Raw genomic sequence first — 24,491 nt, 5'->3', positions numbered from 1 at the left:
CTCCTCTCCTCTCCTCTCCTCTCCTCTCCTCTCCTCTCCTCTCCTCTCCTCTCCTCTCCTCTCCTCTCCTCTCCTCTCCTCTCCTCTCCTCTCCTCTCCTCTCCTCTCCTCTCCTCTCCTCTCCTCTCCTCTCCTCTCCTCTCCTCTCCTCTCATTCTAATATTTCCAAACATTTCAGGCTGTGGTTCAGCTCGACATTAGGACAGAAGCTTTGCTTTGGCTGAAACAGGGTCACCAAATTTCCTACATGCTTTGCCAAAGAGGACTGCTACACACCAAGGTCCACAACTCTAAAAGCAAATACTAACACTTGGTACCAAAAGAAAATGGGAAGCTAGTGAATGTTGTAATTCAGGAAAATGTATTTCTCTTTCTCCTTAAAAGTACTGTATATGCAGAAGCTCAAATGCATACACACAGAGCCAGATCCCATCGCCAGCTAAGCACACACTGTTCCCATGGAAGCACGGAAGCCACACACATGCATCTGAGGGCAACGTGGGGACCCAGCAGCTGGACATTTTAGTGTAGCCACATTAATCACAGAGCTCAATGACCACTGCATCCAACTGAATCTCTGACCACACTGAGCCTTGTAATGTCATTTTCAGCTCGTGGATGGCAGCCAGTGATGTCTGAGGGAAGAGAGACACACTTTTGAACACCTGTTCATTCTCTCCTTGCACACCAGCATTGGTACCCATCCTTCCTTCACCAAGGACTAATTGTTACATACATGGCCACACACAAAGCCTGCCTGGCAGACAAAGAACTCATAAACCAAACCCTGTAATCTCCTTTGCTGGCAGCACTCAGTGCTATGGATGCAGTTGGGATAGTGGTGTTACTGACTTGGCAAGAGTTTCTTTAGCTGCTTCTGTTAACATTTCAAGATTTGGCTGCCACCAGGCCTTCCCAGCTGCCTTCTTTCACTGGCTTACTTCAAAGGCCCAAGTGAATTGAGTGTATATAGACTGGTTCAACTTTGTTCTGCTGAGTGTATACACACACACAGTTAGCTGCATTTATGGAGCTGAAAGTGGTCTGCTATTTACAGTCGAGAAACTGAAAATAAATTTCATACTTGTGATAATCAAAAACCCCTTAAACTGATAAAAAAGAGTGATATTAATAAATACTGGGAAAAAAGGATGTAACGTGAGACATAAAATGAATGCATAGGAAGTGCTCTGTATTTCTGAGTGCTGTATGAGGCCTTAAGAAATGTTCACCTGAAAAAATATAATATGCTGGTTTTTACACAGAAGAGAATCTGACGTTATAAATTGGATTCTAGCCTCACCTTTGGTGTCTTTAACAAAAAATGTTGGCCTGAATCTCTTGTGGAATTACAGCAGGTTGGCTTTAGCTCCTTGTGATTCATTACCTGCTTGCTTACCTCTTCTTTTGTTTTAATGGTCAGCAACAAAATTATTCATTTCTGGAGGATGCCCACCACATAAAAATAGAGAAAATTAAAATTATTTTTCCCCAGGAACTTGTATCACTTTACAGTACTGGAAGAGTTTCTTTCTAACAGTGTATCATCATTTTTGCTTTGTTTGACCAATGTTGAATACACCTTTGAAAAGTGGTAGACAAGGTGAAAGTGCCTTCAGAATACAAATAATTAGCTTGGCTCATCTTCTTTTTAAAGAGACAATTCAAAGTCAAAAAGGCTGGAAATCCTACCCTACAAAGTCAAAAGGCTATTTGCATCAAGAGGAATGACACAACATGGGAAAGCTTTGCTATCACAAAAGTGTATTACATCAAGGGATACCAGGAGCTAATAACACTTTTGGGACGTAGTTAATTCAATTGTACATTAGCTGATTTTGATTTCTTTTTCCCCTGAAACTATTTTACATATATTTAAATTCTAAAAATTCTTTTCTTCTGCATCAGAGATTTGAAATATTTTTGATTTATTGCCTCCAAGAAATATCCAGATGCCTGCAGATACTGCAGGAGATTCTGTGTCCCCAGGTTGAAAATCTTGCCCTATTTTGTAAATTAAAAATAAATTATAGTCTTATAATATGTTATGAAATTAAAAAACCCACATCACAAAACCAGTTGTATTTCTTTAACGAAAGATGCTATGGTTTTCACAGCGAGAAACAATTCCCAGTGCAATTAAAGTAACAAAGAAAATAATAAAAGAATGGAGGACGGCTATAAAGAATTTGCAGCTGAGGTATTTCCATTTGCCTGATGCAGACCCCTCATTCCAGATGCTGGCTGAGCCCTCAGTCTCTGATCCTTTATGAGTGTGATTCATTCATTCACTTCTGTTCTCTACACCGTTAATGGAACTGTCATCCCTTGAACATGTCTTTGTGTAACCAAGGTTCTCTATTTTCTTTTGCTCTCTTACAATAACATTCAGCCAGTGATGAGAACACCTAGATTCTTCATCTCTTCACACCTTGCCTATTGTTCTTTACAAAAGGTGCTGGGATTTGTTGTTTTGAAAAGACTATGAAAAGAAAAAAAGATTTAAAAAGGAACAGAATCTGCTGACCAAATAGATTTCCTAAATCACCTTCCTTTTGATGAGTAAATATATTATAAATATAATATAGATTCTTAATATATACTCATATATAATTATAAATATAATACAGATTTGCTTAAATAATATTCCTTTAAAGATGCATTTCTTGTGTATATCACAGTGCAGATTCACTAAGTACACATTCCTCAAAAGTATATTTTCCATGATATTGGAAACTTTGTTCTAAGGCTGTAATCTTTAGTATTAAAAACCTGATAATTAAGAAATGTTTGGTCCCTGATATAGGTCTGAAAAAAAATTAGTTTCTCGTATTTTAGCAAAACATTTAGAAATATTTAAATGATGTCTTTCTTTAAAGGAAATCATATTTTGAAATAATATACACAGATATACTGAATGTACATAGAATTACTGAGAAAATTAATTTCAAAAATAACATCATCAAGCTTTAAAATTTTGGTAGAAGAATTCAGGGTAAAAAAAGCAAAATATTTACAGTTAAATTCTTTTTCTTGTCTTTTTGCCTGTTTTTTCTCCACAGAGTATATTTAGGTTATCCCCATTAGTGGGATCAAACACTATGGGAAAAAACACACATTCTGTCTTCCAGTACACATTTTAGCTCATTTTGGACTGGTTCTTATAACTTAGTTATACACTGCCTACTCTGAGTTTACCTTTAATGAGTTTAATGCTTCAATGGACAGCTCCTGTAGGATAACATCCTATGGCTCAGTCCAAGTCTGCTCTGATGGATTTCAATTTAGAATGTGAGAAGTTTGGACTGTGTCAATGCCTTGATGCAGAAGACAGCACATGGAACTTTTAATAGCACAAAAGGGAGGATAGTGCCTGCCCTGCAACCTGGTCAAGAAACTGCAGGAGCAGATGGCAAAGAGATTGGCTATGCTGACTCTGCTCTAATCTCACTCCCTGGGAGTGATGGGTTCATATTACACAGTTTTATGTTTTCTCTACCTCAACTTCTCCTTTAACTAGGATTCTGCAGCTAGACAGACACAGGGATTTTTCAGTTCAAGATTTTTCATATCATTATTTAAAGAAAGTGAATTTTAGTTCAGCTACTGACTTGACCAGGAGCAATGTAGACAATCCCTTGATATTTTTGAGCAGTTGCCATGTTCTCTTCGCCTGCTGGGTCACAATGCAAGTCTCTAAGATCTATCCACAGGTGTACATAGGTACATTAACTATTAATTTTTACTTAATAAGAAGTAAAATAAAAATATAATAAGAAATAAAAAAGAAGTATTTTTTTCTTTTAAGTAATTGTTGTGTATATCAACTTTATTCTTAATCTTTATTGATCTACATGCATAAATATTTGATGATCATACTCAAGGATATGATTAAATCTCATATCTGTATTGAAGCACACTGATCAATATCTGATTCTCATTCACTGCAGAATTATTAAGGATCCTGAATACACAACATACACCATTTTCATGGTATATGAAAGGATGCTATCCACTATCATGAGACATGTCATGCTTTGGAACACAATTCAATATCAAAAAACACTGCAAGATTTCAAATTCTATAAAACTGTAAATTACATTCATCTCCACCAGCTGATGCAGAACGCAGGTACATCTGGGTTACTCAGCTAGATTCTTTTTACTGGAAAGCAAAAGGCACTACTAAATCTTTCATTTCTTATGATATTTTAAGTCTCTTAACTGGGGTGAGATGAGGTGCTTCCTAGGAATAGCTGTTTCTCATAACAGAATGAAAAAGGAGACTGGAATCTAAACTATTAGATATGGATTTCTACAACACACATACCTATACTAGAGACATTTTGAAAACTATCATTGTTGTCTGACTGCAAAGGCACCTCCTAAAACACAGCCAGAGAGAGCTATACTGGGCTTTTATGGACATTAGATGGTGAATTTTAATAATCTATTTACCCTGTGATTTACTTCAATTCACCTAACCTACCTCTCAGCCATATTTTTTCCCTATGAATAATGCAAATCATATTCCTCTTTCCTCCCCTCATTAAAACAAAACAAAACAAAACAAAACAAAACAAAACAAAACAAAACAAAACAAAACAAAACAAAACAAAACAAAACAAAACAAACACAATGCAGTTATATTTCTGTGTGCAAGAACTAAGCAGAATAAACTAAATATAATGAATTCTGTGTGGCAGACGTTATATGTAGGATAAATAGCAAGATGCATAGATGAATGAACTTCTTGTATCCGTTACACTTCTCCAGCTGTAATATGTCACTAGTATAGCATTAACTTGTGATAAGAATGTCTTTTGCTCCAAGTAGATAGGATTTGAAAAAGAAAAGAAAATAAATTCATTTGATTTGTATTCTCAAGGCCAATTGCCAGCCCAAAACACATTATGCCTGTAGCCAATGGTGTGTTAATTTAACAGAAACTTAGTCCAAAGACCTTTGCCTGTGTCTTTTCCAAGCTGCGCTGCTTACCCATTCAGAACAAAATAAACAGGAGAATAGATCATAAAGGAATTACAGTCCAAAGACTGAAGCTCAGATGCTCTTGGCAGCATGACAAATGATGTGCATATGATCAACAAAAAGCATGGAAAAGATGCAAAGGATCATGACATATTTTGCTGTCGTTTTCTTTTCTTCTAGTTTGTTCATTATGTACAAAATTAGAGGTAGAAGCCACAGCCAGAAATCAGTAGCTCAACACAATGTAAAACAGAACACCTATCCAAACAGCTGGATTAAATAAACTGGGAACACCAGGGCAGCAAGCAAACAGAAGAGAGCTTGAGTCAGGAGAGAAAAAAATCCAGACCCAACAAACAAACAACAAAACAAAATAAAGCAAGCCCTCATCTTTATACCTTCTCAGTGATGAAAAGTTTGAGAAAATCATATTAAAACAAAATTTGTTAAGTTAAATTAAATTAAATTAAATTAAATTAAATTAAATCATTATTAATCTTTAATTCTCACAAGTTCAAGAAAAACTTCTGTCAGAAATCTCAGGGGAATACTGAACCTCCCCTGGGGATCTGCTGGTTCCCACTTTCACCTGACAGCTCAGCCACCCTTTCTGTGTTGTCATCATCACTACCTGCAGACACAGTGAAGTTGCTGGGAAAAAGGAAATTTTTCCCTATCAACAAACCTTATATGAATCCTACAAAACTCCTTTCTATGTTTACAGAAAAGCTATTTATTAAAGTGGAAAATATATAAAACATCAGAGCGCCTTATCAAAAAAAAAAAAAAAAAAAAGTTTTTTAAAAGATATTCTATGCCAAAGAAAATGTTAATCAAAAATATTCTACCAGTTCCAACTTACTGTCTTCATGTTCATTTGAACCTCTTTTTACAAGACTGTTTTGTGCTCTTTCTTCTTTTTTTTTTCTTTCTTTTTTTCACCCAGCGTTTTCTGCGGGCTGTAAAGGATTTATTAAATACTGGAGCCTCATGCAAATTTGTCCATGTTAATGAGATTTTTGTGTTTCAAATCTGAGGCAACATCTTGGCAGCTGTACTTGTGAGACAACATCCCCAAAAGCTGCATTTTGCACAAGTGAATTAATAAAAACACAAACAATATTTTGCCTTGTTCTTCTGAACCCCTGCAATGTAACAACTTCAAAAGGCAACATTCAGGTGAGCCTGTGGAATAGACATCAGGGTAAGAACTTCAACCACCTTTCACTTTCTATCCTTCCATTTTGTGTTCTGAGATTCTCTGTTTGAAAGCTTCCCTGTGAGAGCAATATGGCAGATTAAATAGAGACTGAAAACAGTGCAATCATGTGGGTTTTTTCTTCCTTTTACATTTTAAAAGATTGAGGTTTATCCATTTTTATATTCTTTATTCCCTCAGCTAAACTAGACACCTAGAAGTTTTGTGTTCCACTCTGGAGTCAAACTAATCCTGGATCTATATCTATATATTTCTATCAATCTATATTATCTATCTCCCTCTTTCTGTATATATATATATATATATATATGTGTGTGTGTGTGTATATTTATATATCAAATAGGTTTTTTGGCTCTTTCTACATGACCTTTGGCTCTTTCTACATGACCTTGGACAAACCAGTTTACAGTTGTCTCAGTTTCCTCACCTGCATATATTTAAAGACTATTTTCCTTTCTCTGATGCATTGACGTTACAAACTGAAATTATATAATTTCCAGAAAGCCAATCATAGGAGTTTAGGAAGAAAACAGAATGGATGACAGACTGAATCCCTGTGAAAATCCCTTAAAATGGCACTGGTGGCTCTTCCAGTCTAGAAAAGGTTGCACTGCAAGTGCTTGTAGCATCCCTGTTGTGAATGTAAGGAGGGAAAATTGCTCTCTGGAACAGACAAAACCAAAAGCTATAGATTCTCTACATAAACAGATAAAATGTTAAAACATGTTTCTCCTTTCTCTGTGTGGGTTGCACTTGCAGATTTTGTTTATCAGCTCAGCACTCTCCACACACACACATGTAAAATTCAAGTGACTATTAAAGACTTATAGGTTAAAACCATAAATAAGGTATAGTCCATCAATAGGTATAATGTGCCCCATCTTTTTCTTTTATCAGCCAAGTGTGAAACACAGGCACAAACAATGAACACTGTTTTAATTGAATCACAGTTGCTTAAGTGCTCTCAAGAGGTGATAAATTAAAAAGTGTTTTATCGATGAAAGCACTGGGTTTTTGCAAGTTGAAGAAGCAATATGGCATGAATCTAGCAATAAATTGTTGGTTATCTACTAACACCAAATTGCTACCAATAAAAATTATCTGTGAGCTTTTTAACAAGGAAGGAACAATAAACATAAGATTCCAGCCCAGACATTACTTTGTTTTCCTCTTTTTGGTCAAATTAATGTCAAGTTAAATGGAGAGCTGATCAAATTATTTCTGGAAGGCAATTATTTCAGTTAATCTGATTTATTTTTCCCTGAATAAATGCTCCCTAAGGAATGCTGATTAGATGGTTTTATGGCTGTTTTTCAAATTTTTTCCAAACTCTGACCTTTTCTGCAAATTTCTTTTTCTGAAAAACTCTTTTAAAAGAGTTTGCTTTCTCAATTCATATTCTACTAGTTGTGTAAAGTCACCAAATAGAGTTTGCCAGCAAAAATCTTTTTTATATTTTAATACAAAGGTGTTTTTGGTTTTTTTTTTTCCTTAAAAATTCCCGGGTAAAACTCTGACCTGTCTAAAGCTAGTTGATTTTAGCCAGGACAAGAAGCCATATTGCATGTCTTGGAAGTAACTAAAAATGCAGTGAAGTAAAACAGGAAAGACATTTAAAAATAAGTAAAAATGAATGCTATCAGGTAAATATGAAAAATATTCCCCAGTCATGGTCTCTGCCTTTTCCTCCTGTACTGGTTTTCACTAGGACACAACTAACTTTCTTTATAGTAGTTTGAATGGAGCAATATGTTTTGGATTTGTGACTAGAACAGTGTTGGTAATACATTGATAATTTAGCCATTGCTGAGCAGTGCTTTCACATGATCTTGCCCTTTTGTGCATCAGTGCTGGGGGTGCACAAGGCATTGCGAGGGGCCAAAGCTGGGACAGCCTCCCCTTTTTTCCCCCTACAGATCTTTCACTATCCTCTCCTTCCCTCTTCTCATTTCTGATGCCTTCACTATGGAAAAAAAAAAGTTCACAACCACAGCTTTATTAAGAATAACATGTAATCATATACTTTCTTCAGAGGCTCCTTGAATAAGTGAAAACACACACAGACACCACAAGTAACCCCAAACTGACAGATGCTTAAAGGGATTCCTCCTTCTTTCATGGCTCCACATGGAGACTGGTGATGTTATAGCTCCTAAAGGGGATCAGGTTGGGAATTCATGCAGTCAAAGCCCTAAAATGTACTTTCAGGATGCCAGTACTTGTTTTGCATCATGGAGTCATCAGAGCCATCTACCCAAGGACCAATACCTGGCTCTAGATCAAATGACACAGTGTGGCTTTGTGTGCACATTGCTCGGAGCAAGTTCTGCTACAAAGCCCTGGAAGAAGCTCCTCCAAATAGCTTGGGTCACCTCCAGGCTCCATTCGGAGGTAGGGGTGGAGGCTTTATTTCTATTAGATTAAGTGCCAATTAATTATCCTCAGCCTGGCTTCATTAGGCATCCCTGTAAAATCATTATTTCTGGAGAATTTTCAAACTAGCCTTCCTTCCTTCCTTCCTTCCTTCCTTCCTTCCTTCCTTCCTTCCTTCCTTCCTTCCTTCCTTCCTTCCTTCCTTCCTTCCTTCCTTCCTTCCTTCCTTCCTTCCTTCCTTCCTTCCTTCCTTCCTTCCTTCCTTCCTTCCTTCCTTCCTTCCTTCCTTCCTTCCTTCCTTCCTTCCTTCCTTCCTTCCTTCCTTCCTTCCTTCCTTCCTTCCTTCCTTCCTTCCTTCCTTCCTTCCTTCCTTCCTTCCTTCCTTCCTTCCTTCCTTCCTTCCTCCCTTCCTAGAAAGACAGGCCTTTGATGTATCATAATGAATATCATCAGATATTTCTGGTTCATCAAGGAAACTGATAAAGACATTTGGACATTTCTGAAAACTTGAGGACACTGCTTTGGAAGTGCTTTGAAAAATTAGAGGAAATTAAAATTGAAAGATTCAAACTTAGAAAAAACAAAAGAAAACAATTTTTTCCAGTCTTCAGCTATTTCAGAAGGACAACTCTTTTTCAGGATTTTATCAATATGGAACAATATTTTTGTTGGAAAAAAAATTGTTAATCTCTTTTTCTGTTCTGTATCTTCAGAAACACAATATCTTTTATTTATTTATCTTGCTGGCAGTATAAAGTTAAGGAGTTTTAAAGCATCAAAATATAATTCTCCCATTCAAACTTACAAAATAAATATCTACCTGGTGGGTCATTTTATAATAAAACAGTAAATTTAATACAATACTGCTTTGTGTTCTATGGCCTCACCTCTCAGGATTCAGAAAAAGACTAAATCTATTAGGTCTTTGGGGAGTGTGTGATAAAAATTGTGCCTGTTTTCCCATTTGTGTGCTTAAACAAAGACTTTACAGTTCCACCCAGCTTAATAATGAAGTCCTAGCTGTTAGAAACTCATACACAAATACATTTCTGAATGGGTGTTAGTGATTAAGTAGTCTCTCCACCAAGTGTGAGAAGAACAACACAAAGCAAAAGCCCAGGAGTGATTCTTGCTAACCAAGACGTTTCCCTAGGTCTCTGCCACAAGTGTATTTTCCTGTCATTAGAGAAACACAGGCATTTCCAAGGGGCTGTATTGGCCATGGGCTCAGCCAGTCTCTGCAAGGCATGGATGAGCATGGTACACTTAAAGCACTCTCGCCAAAAACTTGAAAAGTGTTTCAGGAATGATAGGATGCATTAATATATATATATATATTCACATTTTGTCTTTTAATTTGTATATTTTCTTATATTTTTAGGTAGTTTTACACTCAGATAGTGAGGAGTTTGAACAACCTTTTCCATTAAGTATTAATATCTGTTGTGAGAAAACTAATTCCCTTTGGATAATGTTGGCTGCACGAAAGGGCAAAATCATTTAGCAAATACACAAAAGTCAAACCACAGCCAAAGTTAGAAGTAAGCACATTTTGAGCTAATGCAGGGTCATTCTGCAGCTGCAGAGCAAAGTCACCTGCCTGATTTCTGGAATCACGAGGAGTGTAAAGAACCACAGAAAAAAGGAAGCATTTGGTGCCCAAAGCTGGTCTTGAGGGCTGAAATAAGTTGGAACTGGGGAACGCTCAGCAGGCAGCTGTGAGGATCTCTCTGCTTCCCAAAGGAATTACGCTTTTAAAGAATAACCTGCTTTTCCTGCTTGGCCTTTTCCCCATGTCAGGACACAGATGGAAACAGAGACATTTCATAAATGCCTAAGCATAGCAGCATGGTAGCCATTCCCACAGGAAGCTTACAAGTCAAGCAATTATAAACTCAGAGGAAAGGCCGCATTTCTTTCATGGTATATTCATATTTCTTTCAATGTATATTTCTTTCATGGTGCATCTCAGTTGAAAGCAAGATGGAGATAAACAAAAAAACCAAGACCGCTAAGTTTTGAAGCGAGCCCGCAACAACGTTGAACGTGGCTTCATTTGCTTAGTTACTTGCTCAGGAAAGTTGAGGCTTTGATTTTTTCCTTTCACTGCCTTCAGTATATTTGATTTCAGAGTGATAAATTGGTGCAGTGTAGTTAAAATTGTTCAAGTGCTCTAAACAACTAACATTCAATGCAATTAGAATGGAGATCAGACAAGCTAAAGTGTCAGAATTTGTTCTTGCTTTTCATTAAAATTCAGGTTTCTGAGAAGTGACACATTTTGAATTTTGATCAAATTGATTTATTTCCATGAGTTGTAAGTGCCAATTAATTGCTTGCTGTATTAATGAGAGATTAGACCATTTTCATTGAAAGAGCCAAACCCAGTGTTACCTTTCTCTGTAACCAGCTCCTTCAGTCATCTTATTCTTAACTGGTAGAACACTAATAAAATCCTAATTTAAATGGAATATTACCATTGACTTCAAACAAGGCCAACTTGAACCCAGTGTAACTCATCCTGTTTTAGAACAAGACAGAATCTTCTTGTGATTCAGCTCAACAGAAATTGTCTTCCTTCCTAGAGACACATTAGTCAACACTTAACTCAAAGTTTTGAATAAAGTAAAATTTTCAGATGATTGCCATTGTTGATTTACAGTCATTCTTTATTTGATTTATAAATTTAGAGGAAAGAGATGCCTAAAATATTAAAGAAAAGACACGTGATATTCAAAGGAAAGCACAGAAATTTGGCTTCTCTATATCGGGAAGGCAGAGAAGGAACATGCTTGGTCTTAATAAAAACATTGGAATCTACATATTGGATACTGTTCCATCCACTTTCAGCAACAGAAAGCTATTATTCCAAAGAGCAAATATCTGTCCTGAGTAAATTTTGGCTGAAAATCAGACAGAGACTCCTACATTTGTGAGAAAACTGGTTTTAGCAGACCTTTCTAAATGGATTAAAGGAGGAAACACAGATGGCTTTTACAAAGGAACATTTTCTGCAATAATTTGCTTGTCATAGTATTGTCAAAATAGACCCAACCCCATTCCTATTACAAACATTTAAAGTCAACAGAAAAAGGTATCATGTTAATGATCTCAGCTTCATCATCAGGTACAACAAATTACAATTCAATATCTGTTTGTTTGTAGCTTCTATAAACTTGTTTGGGGCTTTCTGAAGTCAGCTGAACTGTACACTTTTTTCTCATTTCTGGTGAGTAACAAAGATTGTTCTAGCACAAGATCTACTGATCTATCCCTATCTGACCAGAATTTAAGCTTTTACTTTGATCTGTTCTCTGAGGTTGTCAGCAGAGCTGTGGGCAGCCTTGAACAGCAGTGCAGCTCCTTCTCAGATGGGTTTCCAAGACATGGAGAGAAGCATCTCCTGAGATGCTTATCACATATCCCCTGAGCCCAGAGGAAACCAAGACAGTTACTAGAGGCTACAGGCCCAGCCTTCCATCAGCTAAAAGGAATCAGGAAGATCCCAAGCCCTCACTACCACCTGTACCTGCTTGTATGATATAAAACTTCCTTTGAAGACTGTACAGAAAGGGCTTTTAATGGTGCACCTGAAGATGTGAATCATCTTTCAGGTGTGTGGTTTGATTCAGGTGCTAATACAAGACAGTGGAAATATTTTGTAATGATCTCTGGCAGAAGAGACATTTAAATTTGTTCTGAATAGCTCATACTGTGAAGAGCACATCCTCTTTGTAGCAACTGTTCAATTTTCTCCTCTTCCTCCCAACCCAACCTCCAGCCTACAGACACAGCTGCAGGGCTGAGCCAGTCATACCCTTTCTGCTGATTTGTTGGGACTTTCTCAGAGTTTGTAGGTAGTTGACCATCCCTATTCCTCCCAGTCCATGTCTATCTCTATGGTCCACTCCTTATATCCCTCCACACCACACTTCTCTCTAGTCTTTTCCTGCAATTGCTCTTCTCCACATCTATTGAGTCTTTCCACTCTAAGCTCCTGATAAAACCACACAAGCTACCTCACAACACCACGTCCTTACTTTAGCCCTTGCCTTCTCTGTGAAAGCTTGAGGTCCAAGGCAAGAGTGTCACCAAGTGGGAGCTAGTCTTGTATGGCTTCTCATCACTGACATAAAATAAGGACCAGGAAGCAGTAACAAGGAGCCACCACTTTATCACTTAAGGGAAATGACATTATTTTGGGTCCCCTTTTGGATCAACTGGCTTTAAATTATACGGGACCTAGAAGTATGCTAATTTGCAACATGCAGGGTAATAATAATTTTCAAAAGCAGGCTGATTTTGAAGTCTGTTGAGTATAGAATTATAAATTTTCCATAAAATCAAATACTTTGATGAATGAGAGCACCTGGGTTTAAACATGCATTTTGGGAAATGCTGGTATAAACACTAATAATGATAAACAAGAAAAAAATAGAATACTCACTGATTAGTCTTAGAAGTAAACTATCTGATTTATTCCACAAATTTTAAATTCTAATAATCTTTGTCTGTTAAAAATTGTGTTGCATTTAGTGGTGGATGGCATCTAAAATATAAGTGAGAACACCTTATATCTACTACATTACTAGGTTTAGAAAATTGCTTGCTCTCAAGCAGCTAAAGACAGGTAGTTCAGGAAAACTTTGACAAGGCCAAATACTCATTTTTACCTTTAAAAATGCATGATTTAAAAGTCTCTCATTATGAGAATAAATATTCTTTTAACACTAGTTTTGTGTGCAGCTTGATGTTCATCACCGTATCCATGCTCTACAAATATTATTATATAGTGTAAGTTGGAATTCCGTTCTAAATCATGTTTCTGCAGTGATGATTGAAACAATAACTAAGAAAGAAGTTTCTAGGGTAAGCTTATTATTTAGTTTTTAGCAAATATACTTCTTAGCATTCATTGTGGGAAGAGGCGATATTTCTAAAATCAGTGTTCCCAGAATTTCTGCCTGGCTTTCCTCCCAGGTAGTTCACCAGAAGCAGCTCATCAAATTTTAGAATTCCTCCAAATGTTTTGCCCTTAGCTATTGTGTAACAACTTCTGAATAGTCTTATACTCATTTACTCAAAGGAAACAGACAGAAAATTCTTATTTTTGGAGAAAGGATGGTCTAGCTCCTTGCCAGGCTCAGCATGTGTTCAGATGAAAAGCAAGTTCTCACCAGGGAGGCAGAACGACTGGCACAGCCTGGAAGGGTGCATGGGGCTGCCTTGTCAGCCTGGGCCATTCAGTGGGATTAGCTGTATCCCTAAACATATCCAAACTTCTCGCCTCTCGGAGCCGACCACGCAAAAGGTCTTGGGACAACACGTTCCTCTCCCTGCCCAGCTCTGTGAACAACCAGCACAGCATTCCAGCTCACTGCTGTATTCTCTTGAAGAGCAGCTTGGCTCAGCCCTCTCAGAAGCAAAACCTCATGGTGGGTACCACAAATGGCTCTTTGATCACTCTCTGAGGGGCTGCCTGAAGCTGGTCATGGTTTACCAGGCCCAGCTCCTACCTTCAGCTGCCACACCCTTCTTGCTTCAATTTGCGTGCACACATTCTCTCCGCAAAACTTTGTTAGCAAGGTAATTTTGTGTTTAATGAGAGTATTTCTTTTTCTAATTTGCTTCAAGTAGCTGAATTAAATAATGGAAGTGGTGAACCACCTAGAGGACTCTCTAGAAAGAATAAGTAGGGGCACCTTCTACGCCCCACATTCTACAAACACACGTGCACACAGGCGCACACCTACACATGTGTGCATACATTATTTGTGACTGTCTTTCCACCTGTGCTGACATGGATGAGAATTTACGACTGTTTCAGAAAAGTTACAAGCAGTGCCTCAGAAATTCCACATTTTACTGAGCTGCGTTATTATAGCACATTTGTCAGGCAGCCAAATGCTATGTCAGCCCTGCAATTGATTTACAGCAACATCTGTAAGAATATTTGAGGAGAGGAGGAAACTAATGTCCACTTTCAATTCCAGCATTCCAAAGAAACTAATGGTCGCAGGGGATTCACAAACAGAAAACACAGAAATAAATAGCACGTTTGAAAGGTTATGTGCTCAATGTTACAAAAAGGAAGGGAAAAAATAACAAATAAATGCAATACTTTTCAGACAGGAAAATAACCACAACCTTTTCAGGCATGTCTGAACTTAGCCATATAAAACACCTGGCCCTAAAAAAGGTAGACTTTTTTTTTTTTTTTCTTTCCTGAAAAATATATGAAGCTTGAGCAAGAAGCCCACATAAGCTTAAAACTCCTTTGTGAAAGACCTCATTAAAAAAAAAAAGAAGAAAATGTAATTGCCATGAATTGTAAGAGCAAATTCCTACTTTTCCATTTAAGAATGTTTTGTGAGGAGAAAAGAGGTCCAACACTATTGAACAGCTGGAAAGCTTTGCGTGGAGGAAAGAGATAGGAATGCCTTTCCCAGATCCCTCTCCTCAGCCTCTGCACCTGATCAATAGCCAGACATTACAGACTCAAAGATGTTTCCTCAGCTGCCTTGTCTGAGACAGCTATCTGACGCAGCCTTTTATTTGCACTGTAGTTTAACAAAGAGATGATCTGGACACTGCTCACACAGCTCCTGAATCCGAGGTGCTGCTTGAGGTCCGCTGGATCAAGGCATCTCCAGGTAGGAGCCGTGGAGAGCAAGGCTGCCACTGTGGCTCCCCCACCAACTGCACACACAGCAACGCCGAGAGGCCACTCAGGGCTTGCTCAGAATCCACCTTGGGACCAGCCTCCTACAGCTCTCAAAGTGCACAGGGAGCAGAACATTTCTAATCACACAGAAGAATATCAAGTCTGACTACTTACGATTATAGAAACTTGTTGAGTCAGTATTTTCAAGAAGAAATCAAGGAGAGAAATATGCTCCAGTAGGAAGGAGAATCAATCCACAAGGACCTGCCAAACTCAGATCAAATAGAGTTGGGAAGAGGAGTGTGCAGCAGGGAAAGAACAAGCAACAGCTCTGCACAGTCCAGCTGTGTGCCTGGTCTGTGTTGCCCTGATAAACCCAAGGAGCTCTGCACTTTATATTCCAGTTATGAATGGAAAAGGGAGAATTCAAAAACAAAAACGAAAATAATTTTGAGACCAGTCATTTCAAAGTGAAAAATCAAAACATTTCTATTTTTCACACTTTTTTCATGTTCTGATTTAAGCCACTTAGTAAAATAAGTTCAGTGGCTCACTGTCAGAGTTGCTTTTTGATTTCATCTTTTTTCAAAAAAACCCCCATACTTGGAATGTAAATGCTGTTGCAGACAAAACTGCTAGAGTGTGCTGGTAGGTGAAATAACACAGTTGTTATAAGCTACAGAACAATAAACACACACATTTTTAAAATAGGGCACTTAAGAACCTTAGTTTATGTTAAAGTATAATTTTATTCATTAAGTTAATGCAGCTTTCTGAGTAGTCATATTTTCCATCACCACCACCATTTTACTACTTTACCTGCTGTGTGGTCACATTTATGTGAAATTTAATTCTTTCTAAGAACACTTTTACACGTGGGTTTTTGTGTCCTTGCCAAAATTTGAGAGCAGATTAACTTTTCCCTGCTAACAGCAAATACCTATGAGGCTGCTGCAAGCACCCCTGACACTTTCCATTCTTTAGCTTACATGGAAGGCTGTGTAAGCTAATTACAATGGAGGCCGTGTTTCCCCTTTCCTGAGGGAAGGTTAATAGAGAAAGAACTTTACACTAATAAAGAATCCGATCACTCTGTAGCAGAGGCCAGTCCACGGGCAGCTGGCTGCTGCAGCACTGATGCTTTCTTAATGCTGCTGGTGTATAGACCCGCAGCAGGTAGCAGTACAAATACAGTTTATTTTGAGCCAGAAGAGTGGCTAGTTTCAGTTATAAGCTGGCTTAATTATATACATCTTCTACCGCTTCCTCAAACAGCAGCTTCTTCATTGCTTGTGTAGGCAGCCACAGCTATTAAAAACATGGAACAAAAGACTCATTTGGATATGTGCTAAAAATTATTATGTGGTACTAGTGGATCAAATGTTTTTTTCGTGTGAGCTCTCTGGTCAGTCATAGACTGCAAAATTCTTCTGCATGCAGTAAGGCACATCATGAGGGACCTCCACATGCCAGATGAAGGACCAGGTCTTTCTGCTTACTTCTAAGAGTCTAGAATCACAATGAGATTGAAAAGCAGTTCCAAAAAACTCCCAACATACTTTGTCCTGCAGAAAATGCACACCTTCCCCATTCAAGGGCTAATAATGTGGCAGCTTTAAGTCCTTGATAAGCTTATAGAATTAGGAGGAGTAAATGTTAAAACCTGCACAAGTTACTCCCTTGGAACAAGGGAACTATTCAAAACACCTCCATGGAGGGGAACTCCAGCCCTCCTCCCCTGAATTCCCTTTATGGTATCTCTGTAGCTCTGCCTTACAGTAGCTCTGACAACTCCCCTAACATGTAGCATGCCAGCACAGGACAGAACTAGATATGTCTGTCAAGTGTTGGCACATCTATGAAAATCACGATGAAAGTAGCCCACCATTTGTTGATGAACAAAGCCTGAATGGAGCCCTGAATTTTCCACGTCACAGCAAAACAAAATGCAAGCATTTTGCAAACACTTTGCAAGCAACCCAAGGACATCAATATCTATTCCTCCATAACAGTGTTTTATCAGTGATTTCTAAAATAAGTAGGCTGAACACCAGGAATATTACTAAAGGTCACTTCTTTAACTGGATAAGAACTGATGTAGCTTTGCATCATTTTGTCATAAAAGAATCTGAAACCTCACTGTCCAAAAAGATGTTATTTCACCTGTTTCTATAATCAATACCTGAATTCTGATAATCCAGCAGCAGACCTGAATCTAAGTCATAGCTTCTCCATGCACATCTTCAAAGGAAGTGCTGAAAATAAGTAGGTTGCATATGGCTATGGCAAATGAATGTCTTTGGACAATGTTGCACAACAGCCTTTCAAAGCACAGGCCTACAAAATCCCAAAGCTTCTTTTATATCCAGGGGATCTTACTACATGTCAAGTAAGTTAGATCTTCATTTCCAATGCCATATTTGAAATTCCGGTGCTTTAAAACTGGCTACCATTGATTTCAGAGCAGAGTCCATACAGGTACTTGGACTGCAAACTCCTGCACTGAAATTGCTGGTCAACAGCCCACAGTCAACAGCCAAATGGAATAGGAATAACACCAATGCCCTTGTTGATGAATGAATAGTATCCAATAGTCCCTAATCTAGAGTAATTTATGGTTCTGTCCTCTGTTGTGTCAGAAAAAAAAATTCTTAAGTCACAAAGTCTGTATTTGTTTTACAATTTAGAACTGCTACCAATTTCACCCTCAGGTCCTGGTGTCCCATGCCATTCTTGAGTCACACTGATCACATGCATTCTGACACAGTGGACATCACAGACCACATGACTCTGGGAAACTATGCACTGCACCAGCAATACCCGGTGTTGAACCCAAACACAGAAAAACAAATGGATCTTGTTTCTTGTCTACCAGAAAAGGAGATTTTAGATGCAGTAAGAGGGAACTCTCCAGCTGTTGTACTCTTCGGTGTATTGCTATTTTTGGCACTTGAAAGCATGGAGGGTGAGTGGAATTAAACATATAAAAAGCATTGTAAAGCTTGTAAAGTACAAGAATGCTCTTTATTATGCTTATAACATTGTGTTATAAATATTCTATCCCTGTGTCCTGAATTATGCATTTTCTGCACACTCATACAAAGTTCTTCCTTAAACTGTGGCTAACCTGTCTCTCTCCAGCCCTTCCCCTCCTCTCTTCAAGCACAACCACTGCTGACTTACTGCCTGCAATTGCAGTGTGCTCTCTAAACTGAGTCCATTTGTCCCAGCCTGTCACCACAGTGACAGGGCAAGCACAGAAACTGGAATGGAGCTTAGGTTACCAGAGAGGGTCCCCTGAGGACGTGGGACCAGTACCGAGCTATGAGAGAAAGACCAGTATGGGAAAGAGGCTCCCTGTGCCTTTAGGTAAGCGGTTGGGTGTGCACGTATTTATTTCAGAGAAACAACTGACCCCTTAATGCACAACCAGGACAACCAGGAGAAGCGCCTTTTGCCACACATTAGCAAGCCAAGACATTGTTGCTTTTATTTCCTCCTGTAACACTTCCCTAAAATATATAAAAAAGGAAGGTATCTGGAAAGTTCTTAACTGGATTTAAATGGTATGAACACAAACTGCATCTTGCTGTACATTGCTTTTTTCCCTTTAACTGAATAGGCTGAGGTTCCCCTATTTTCTTAATGAAGTAATTTCACAACAGTTGTAAACTAACATCCAACTAGTCAAGACACATTCTCTATGACAAAGCAATACACAAAGTGAGCAAAAAAGATTTCACAGAGAAAGTAGAACTCTCTGAGATGTGTCATATATGCAACAAGAAATCTTGCAAGTAGCTAACAGAATTTCTGCTTATGTTTATATTCAAGAAGGAACACAAACCCCAATTATAGTCCTGGTTTGCAAGGCTGGCAGAACACAAATGTTTGCAGTGCAAAGCTTAGTTTTAAGCTTCTTTGAAGCAACTCAAGGAATAAGGCTTAAGTGTTCAAGAGATCCCCGAGACTGAAATAAGAAATGCTTGGTGGCACTAATGAGCCCTTAGTTGAAGAAAGCTTTGCACCTCTTTGCCATTTTTCAAGATGCCCTTACTGTTAAGAATTCTAAATTAAAGCATTTGCTTTAATTTAGAAATGCATTTTTTGTATTGCTGAAATACAAAATTTTGTATTGCTGAAATAGAGTAGTACTCCATAAGGTTGTTTGAAATTCTAACACCCTTCAAGATGCAGGTATCCCTAGTGTCATCCCATACACACCATTTAGGTTACTCATTTAGGAAATGCTTGCTCCAGAGAGATCGTGGTAAATGAGTAACTCCATTTATCTAAAACTATTTAGGGCTTGCAGAAACTATACCTCAGCAGTTGCTTGGGTGAGTTCAACAGGCAAAACATTTTGTTGTGTGAAGCATTAAGTGGATACTGCCCTTAAAGAACATTGTACAAGTTTTAAGTGAGCCCATGGCAAGATTCCAGCCTGGTCATAGAACTGCAAAATGTCTGTTTTGTCATTCAGGAACACAACACTTGTTTCTCACTCTAACTCTTGAGATGCAGGGTAAGCTTTACTCAGGGTTGGCTGCAATTTATTTCCCCACCAAATCAACTTATGATTTAGCTTTCAGCTGGGTAAATATCCAACTACCAGCTCACTAATGTCTGCATCTTAGAGAGGAGGGCAAAAAAGAAGAAAAAAAAAAAAAAGAAAAAAAAAAAAAAAAAAGAAAAAAAAAGAAAAAAAAAAGAAAAAAAGAAAAAAAGGCAAGAACTTCCAAGCCTTTAAAACTGGTGCTTGAGTACATCATTGGTTTAAAAACAACTACTAAGATGTTGAAACTATCTTTCACAGATTCACTGTATTAAAGCACAATCCACTTATAAAACACAAAAGCTCAAGCTACCAGAAAAGAGGACTTGGGAGCTTTCATTTGCATTTCTGGGCATTTAAGGCATCAAATAAAATTTTAAGTCAATCCTGTGTCTAGATTGCTAAATGCAACTTGATGAAACTGTTTAAAATTCAGTCACTGACCCTGAACATTTATTTAGGTACAGGCATCCAAGCCGTTGAAGATTAGTATCTTTGCAAGGAAGATGAAAAAGAAATGACATTGCCACTGTTCTCAACCTTCACCCACTGCAGAATTTAAAGCTTGTTTTTCATGATAGACCTTTAACATGGAGTTCTTAAGGATAAACACTAAATCTGGAGTTACTGTTTTTAACTTTGGTATTTTTAATATGTCAAAAAAGCAGTGTCTGATTATAAACTGGAGCTATCACAGGCCCCAGCTCTCCTCTCCCTAAAAACAGGGTCACTGAAGCGAGGGGCTTGGGGGAGAAAAAGGAGAGATATTGAGTGAATCAAATTTTAGATTTCTTGCCTTATTGACCTACAGGTTTGTACTTAACTGTGGAAAAATTAATCTCTTTCAAATGCACTTAATTATAATCAAATACCCATACCGATGTCTGTCACCACATCACCACATCTGGCAACAATGAGGACAAATTAACAATAAGTCAAAAAATCTGGCAATATGATCAACTAAAGCACGCAAAACCCATTCTGTATGCTTAGACCACCAGTGACTAAGGATGGATTAACTTCCTGTCTCTAATACTGGTGCCTAAATTAAAGGGAAATTGCATTGCAATCTGGGTACCAGGTTTCTGGCTGCAGACAACTAAAAGCCCTTAGTTCAGCTACAGGCAACAAAATCTTTGCTCTCGCTTTAGCCTTGATGCCTGTGATGGCCTATTCTAACAGCTGCTTTTAATTTAGTTTAAAAGAAGCTATTTGGCAACCATGTAAGTTTGCACCTTCAAAGCAGGCAGATTTAAAAAGCCAATGTTCTGTAGAATTAACCATTTTGAAGTCTCACTGTTTTAGTGCAGTGACGACAACAGGATTCACAGCTTTTCAAAATAGGCATCTGTACACGGAAACACAAAATAAAGACTGTTTTCACTCAGTTTTAACTACTGTTTTACAGTAAGCAATCCTCTTCATCTGAATTTGTATTATTTAAAGATACTCAGTCCGTTATTACAAATACAATCCAGCAAGAGTCTACCATTGCTCAACTTGACTGAGCAACTAAATAAAGCACAGATCTCATACACAACCAGAGAAGAGCAGCCAAGTAAGGAACAGAAGCATAAATTAAACCAAAGAAAACATTATCTTGTTCTTGGATTACCTCCTCGTGTTGAGCAGGGAGTGGTTGCAGAAGCAAAATGAGGGAGAAAGGGTGTGGGAAAGCAAAGACTCAGGCACGCACTGCATATTTGGCAAACACTTGATACTAAGCCACTCAGAGAAGAGCTAGGTTACCAGGCAGATATCCAGGGCCTTTTTTCTTCTTTTACTGAATAGCTTGACATGAATTTGTGCATCTACTGTGTATATCCCTCCACCAGATGCAGGCATACTAACAAAGGCACAGGCAAACTGCTGGTACTACAGCCTCAATGGCATGAAAACTGCGAGCATATGCGTGCACATCTGACAGGGGGAATTCACAAACTGGAGGATTTACAGCCTTGCTTTGGTTCAAACAGCTGCAACCCACCTCACCAGCAGCCGTGGCAGGACCACACCCACCCTTTGAAGATGAACCTATTTTACACAGTAAACCTTAAAGTACATGTTTAAGTCAAACAGAGGTGCAAACAACACATCAGAAAGCACCTACATTTGCAACACTGTCTACAAACGTAATTCACACTTTTCACTCTTCATACACTAATGTGGGTCAAAGACCACATGGCAGCATATTTTATTATAAAAGTAATGTGCAAATAAGATGCATGATACCTGCAAACAGCATGGAGTTTCCATTTGTAAAAAGGTACAAGTATCACTACAAAATTAGAATGCTTACTACTAATTTCAAGAAAATGAAGTCTGACATAGATATACATATGCTGAATTATTTACACCATTAATTTACAAAACATATTCTTTGTATAAAAAAGGCTATAAAATAATTACTAATATAGTATTTATATATGGATTTTGTCCCTGTATAACCAATGTAGAGCATCTTGGAAATTACACTTTACTGGAAAAAAGATTTTTTTTCTTCTGATTTCAGAGCATCATGTGGTTTCTTTCTTCCCTTCTTCTCCTTCTTCCCTTTTTAAATAAAGTTCCATACTGAGGTAGTAGTATGTCAAATAATTTCTTTGGTTCCAGAAATCAGCAAGTCCAAAAGGAGCTACGTATCCAAATCACAGGATTGGAAAGTAGGAGTCCTGAAGTTTTCAAAGGACTGTTTGCAAGTATAAAAGCCATTTTCTCCTCTAGGAACTGTCTTTTCCTTTCCCTCTTCATCTGCCTCTGCATCGAAGTCCAGTGAGGCAAGATGATTATTATGGGAGGTTTTTGGTTGGCAATTTGCTGGCTGTCTACAGCTTGAAAGAGGGTCCAGCTGAGGCCTCCATAAAGGCTTTCCAAATGTTCCTGAAAGACAGTAAAAGAGTGAGCACAGAAACACTGATGCTAAAAGCTTTGTGTCTCATCCTAGAGTACCATAAGCGACATTGAAATGCAAGCCAAGGATTGACAAAGAAAAGTTCACCAAAGCGTGATTTTACTTAAATGTTGTTTTACCATTTAAAAGAAAATATCCATGTGATCACAAGCATAATGCAAGATTCTGCCACCAGAGACATTAAAAACATTTCCAAGTAGCTGTATAGCCACCCACACTTCATTTCTTTTGTTTTCATGACTACTTCCATACCCATTTTTCTTTGGGAAGGGTGAGGGGGGAGGTGAGAACACAGACTAAACTGCAAACACATCATGAGATACTTTCTAATGCAAAAGTCACTCCCTGTTTAGTTCTTCAATAAATGAATGGCACATGCAATCTGCCATGCAGTTCAGAAAAAATAAAATACAAATTTAAAAAATCCGTAACCCCACAACCTCTATCAGGTTATACAACATTTTCCCGCATTGCAGTCTGAATGCTAACATTCTTTTTCTGGCTAGCTTCTCTCATAAATAATAAAGATGCAGATAGGCACATGCTCCATTCACCACTGATCATCCAACCAGTCGTGGGCAAAGAGAACAATCCAAAGAGAATTACACATTTCAGTTAAACTGTTATCAATAATTATCTGGATTTACTAGTCACGAAACAACCAGTGTGTGCCACTCTTCACCACTTAGTATCAACACCTCTACAAGAAGGGCCTTCTTTTTTCACTGAACAAAGATACAACCACTGTAAGTCATACTGTCTAAAGGACTTATTTTCAGAGGACAGTGTGCCACAGACTGACTTTGAAGAACTCAAGTTTTTATTAATAATTTAACACTACATTTTTAACAAATTCTGAACCCAAAGTGCAATGCTTCTGCTTTTGTTTAATTGCTAGAAACAAGGGTTTCAAATAAAACTGTGATCCAAGAAGTTACTAAAAAAGGAATTGGACAAAATCCCTATTTCCATCAATGCTTTGTAGAGCAGTTTTGACCTAATGCAATATGAAAGGATGTTCCTCACAACACCAAAGCTAAAAATGAACTGTCTTAAAAACAAAAATCCTAGACATGAACTTTCTGGCTCATGTATCAACCGTGCCAATAAACCATGCTGATGCCAGCTGTCTTCTTCACTGTGATTATACAGGCAAAAGGGGGCTTGAATTTAACGACTGTGTTGAAGAAGTGAATTCACAACTAAAGACAAGAAATCTATCACAACTTCTTGCACAGCCACCACCTCCAAGATCTAACCATAGGCTCTTTGAGAAAAGAGTGTTAATGATCTTGAAGCATCCAAGGCAATGACAATGCAACGTTAAGTCGGGTAGTACGCTCAGAGAACTGATCAAAGAAGTAACTGCATAGATTTTTAGAGTAGAAGGAGAACTATGTGCCCTTGAGGTGACATTAACTTCTGGATATATGAACATACAGTTGGACTGCTTTCTACAGGAGACATGCTAGAGCCCTATCTGCACAGTCCCACCACAGTAACAGTGGCAGGCAGCCAGGAGGCCGGCTGCGTGCAGTCCCAGGGTCTCTGCCAGATGTCCTGGCATCTGCAACATTTTACAGTTCAAACATCTGGCTTTTGAAGGGGGAAAACTTCAGAGCTTGTGCCTCCCTCCCCACCCCCTGAGAACAAAGAGCCCAGTGATGCACATTCCCCCAGGTCCCCTTCAGAGCCAGCAGACCCAGATCTCGATCAGCCACTGCTGACACACCAGCTGGGAGACAATCCATGGTACCAGGGCTATGCTTGGCCCTAAGGT

General features: G+C 38.2%; 1 protein-coding gene across 1 annotated transcript in view; it reads right to left on the bottom strand.

Moving 5' to 3' along the window:
* Positions 1 to 15,994: 15,994 nt before the first annotated feature.
* Positions 15,995 to 24,491, bottom strand: part of LRIG3 (leucine rich repeats and immunoglobulin like domains 3) — a 44,553-nt gene continuing 36,056 nt past the window's right edge. Inside the window, exon 19 of the mRNA XM_063396576.1 lies at positions 15,995 to 22,680. Coding sequence (XP_063252646.1) covers positions 22,436 to 22,680 — 245 coding nt within the window. The 3' untranslated portion in view covers positions 15,995 to 22,435. The remainder of the gene's footprint in view (positions 22,681 to 24,491) is intronic.

This window comes from Prinia subflava, chromosome 4 (assembly GCF_021018805.1).
Source record: "Prinia subflava isolate CZ2003 ecotype Zambia chromosome 4, Cam_Psub_1.2, whole genome shotgun sequence".
In the NCBI taxonomy this organism is placed as follows: Eukaryota; Metazoa; Chordata; class Aves; order Passeriformes; family Cisticolidae; genus Prinia; species Prinia subflava.
This window is presented reverse-complemented; position numbering and strand designations above follow the sequence as displayed.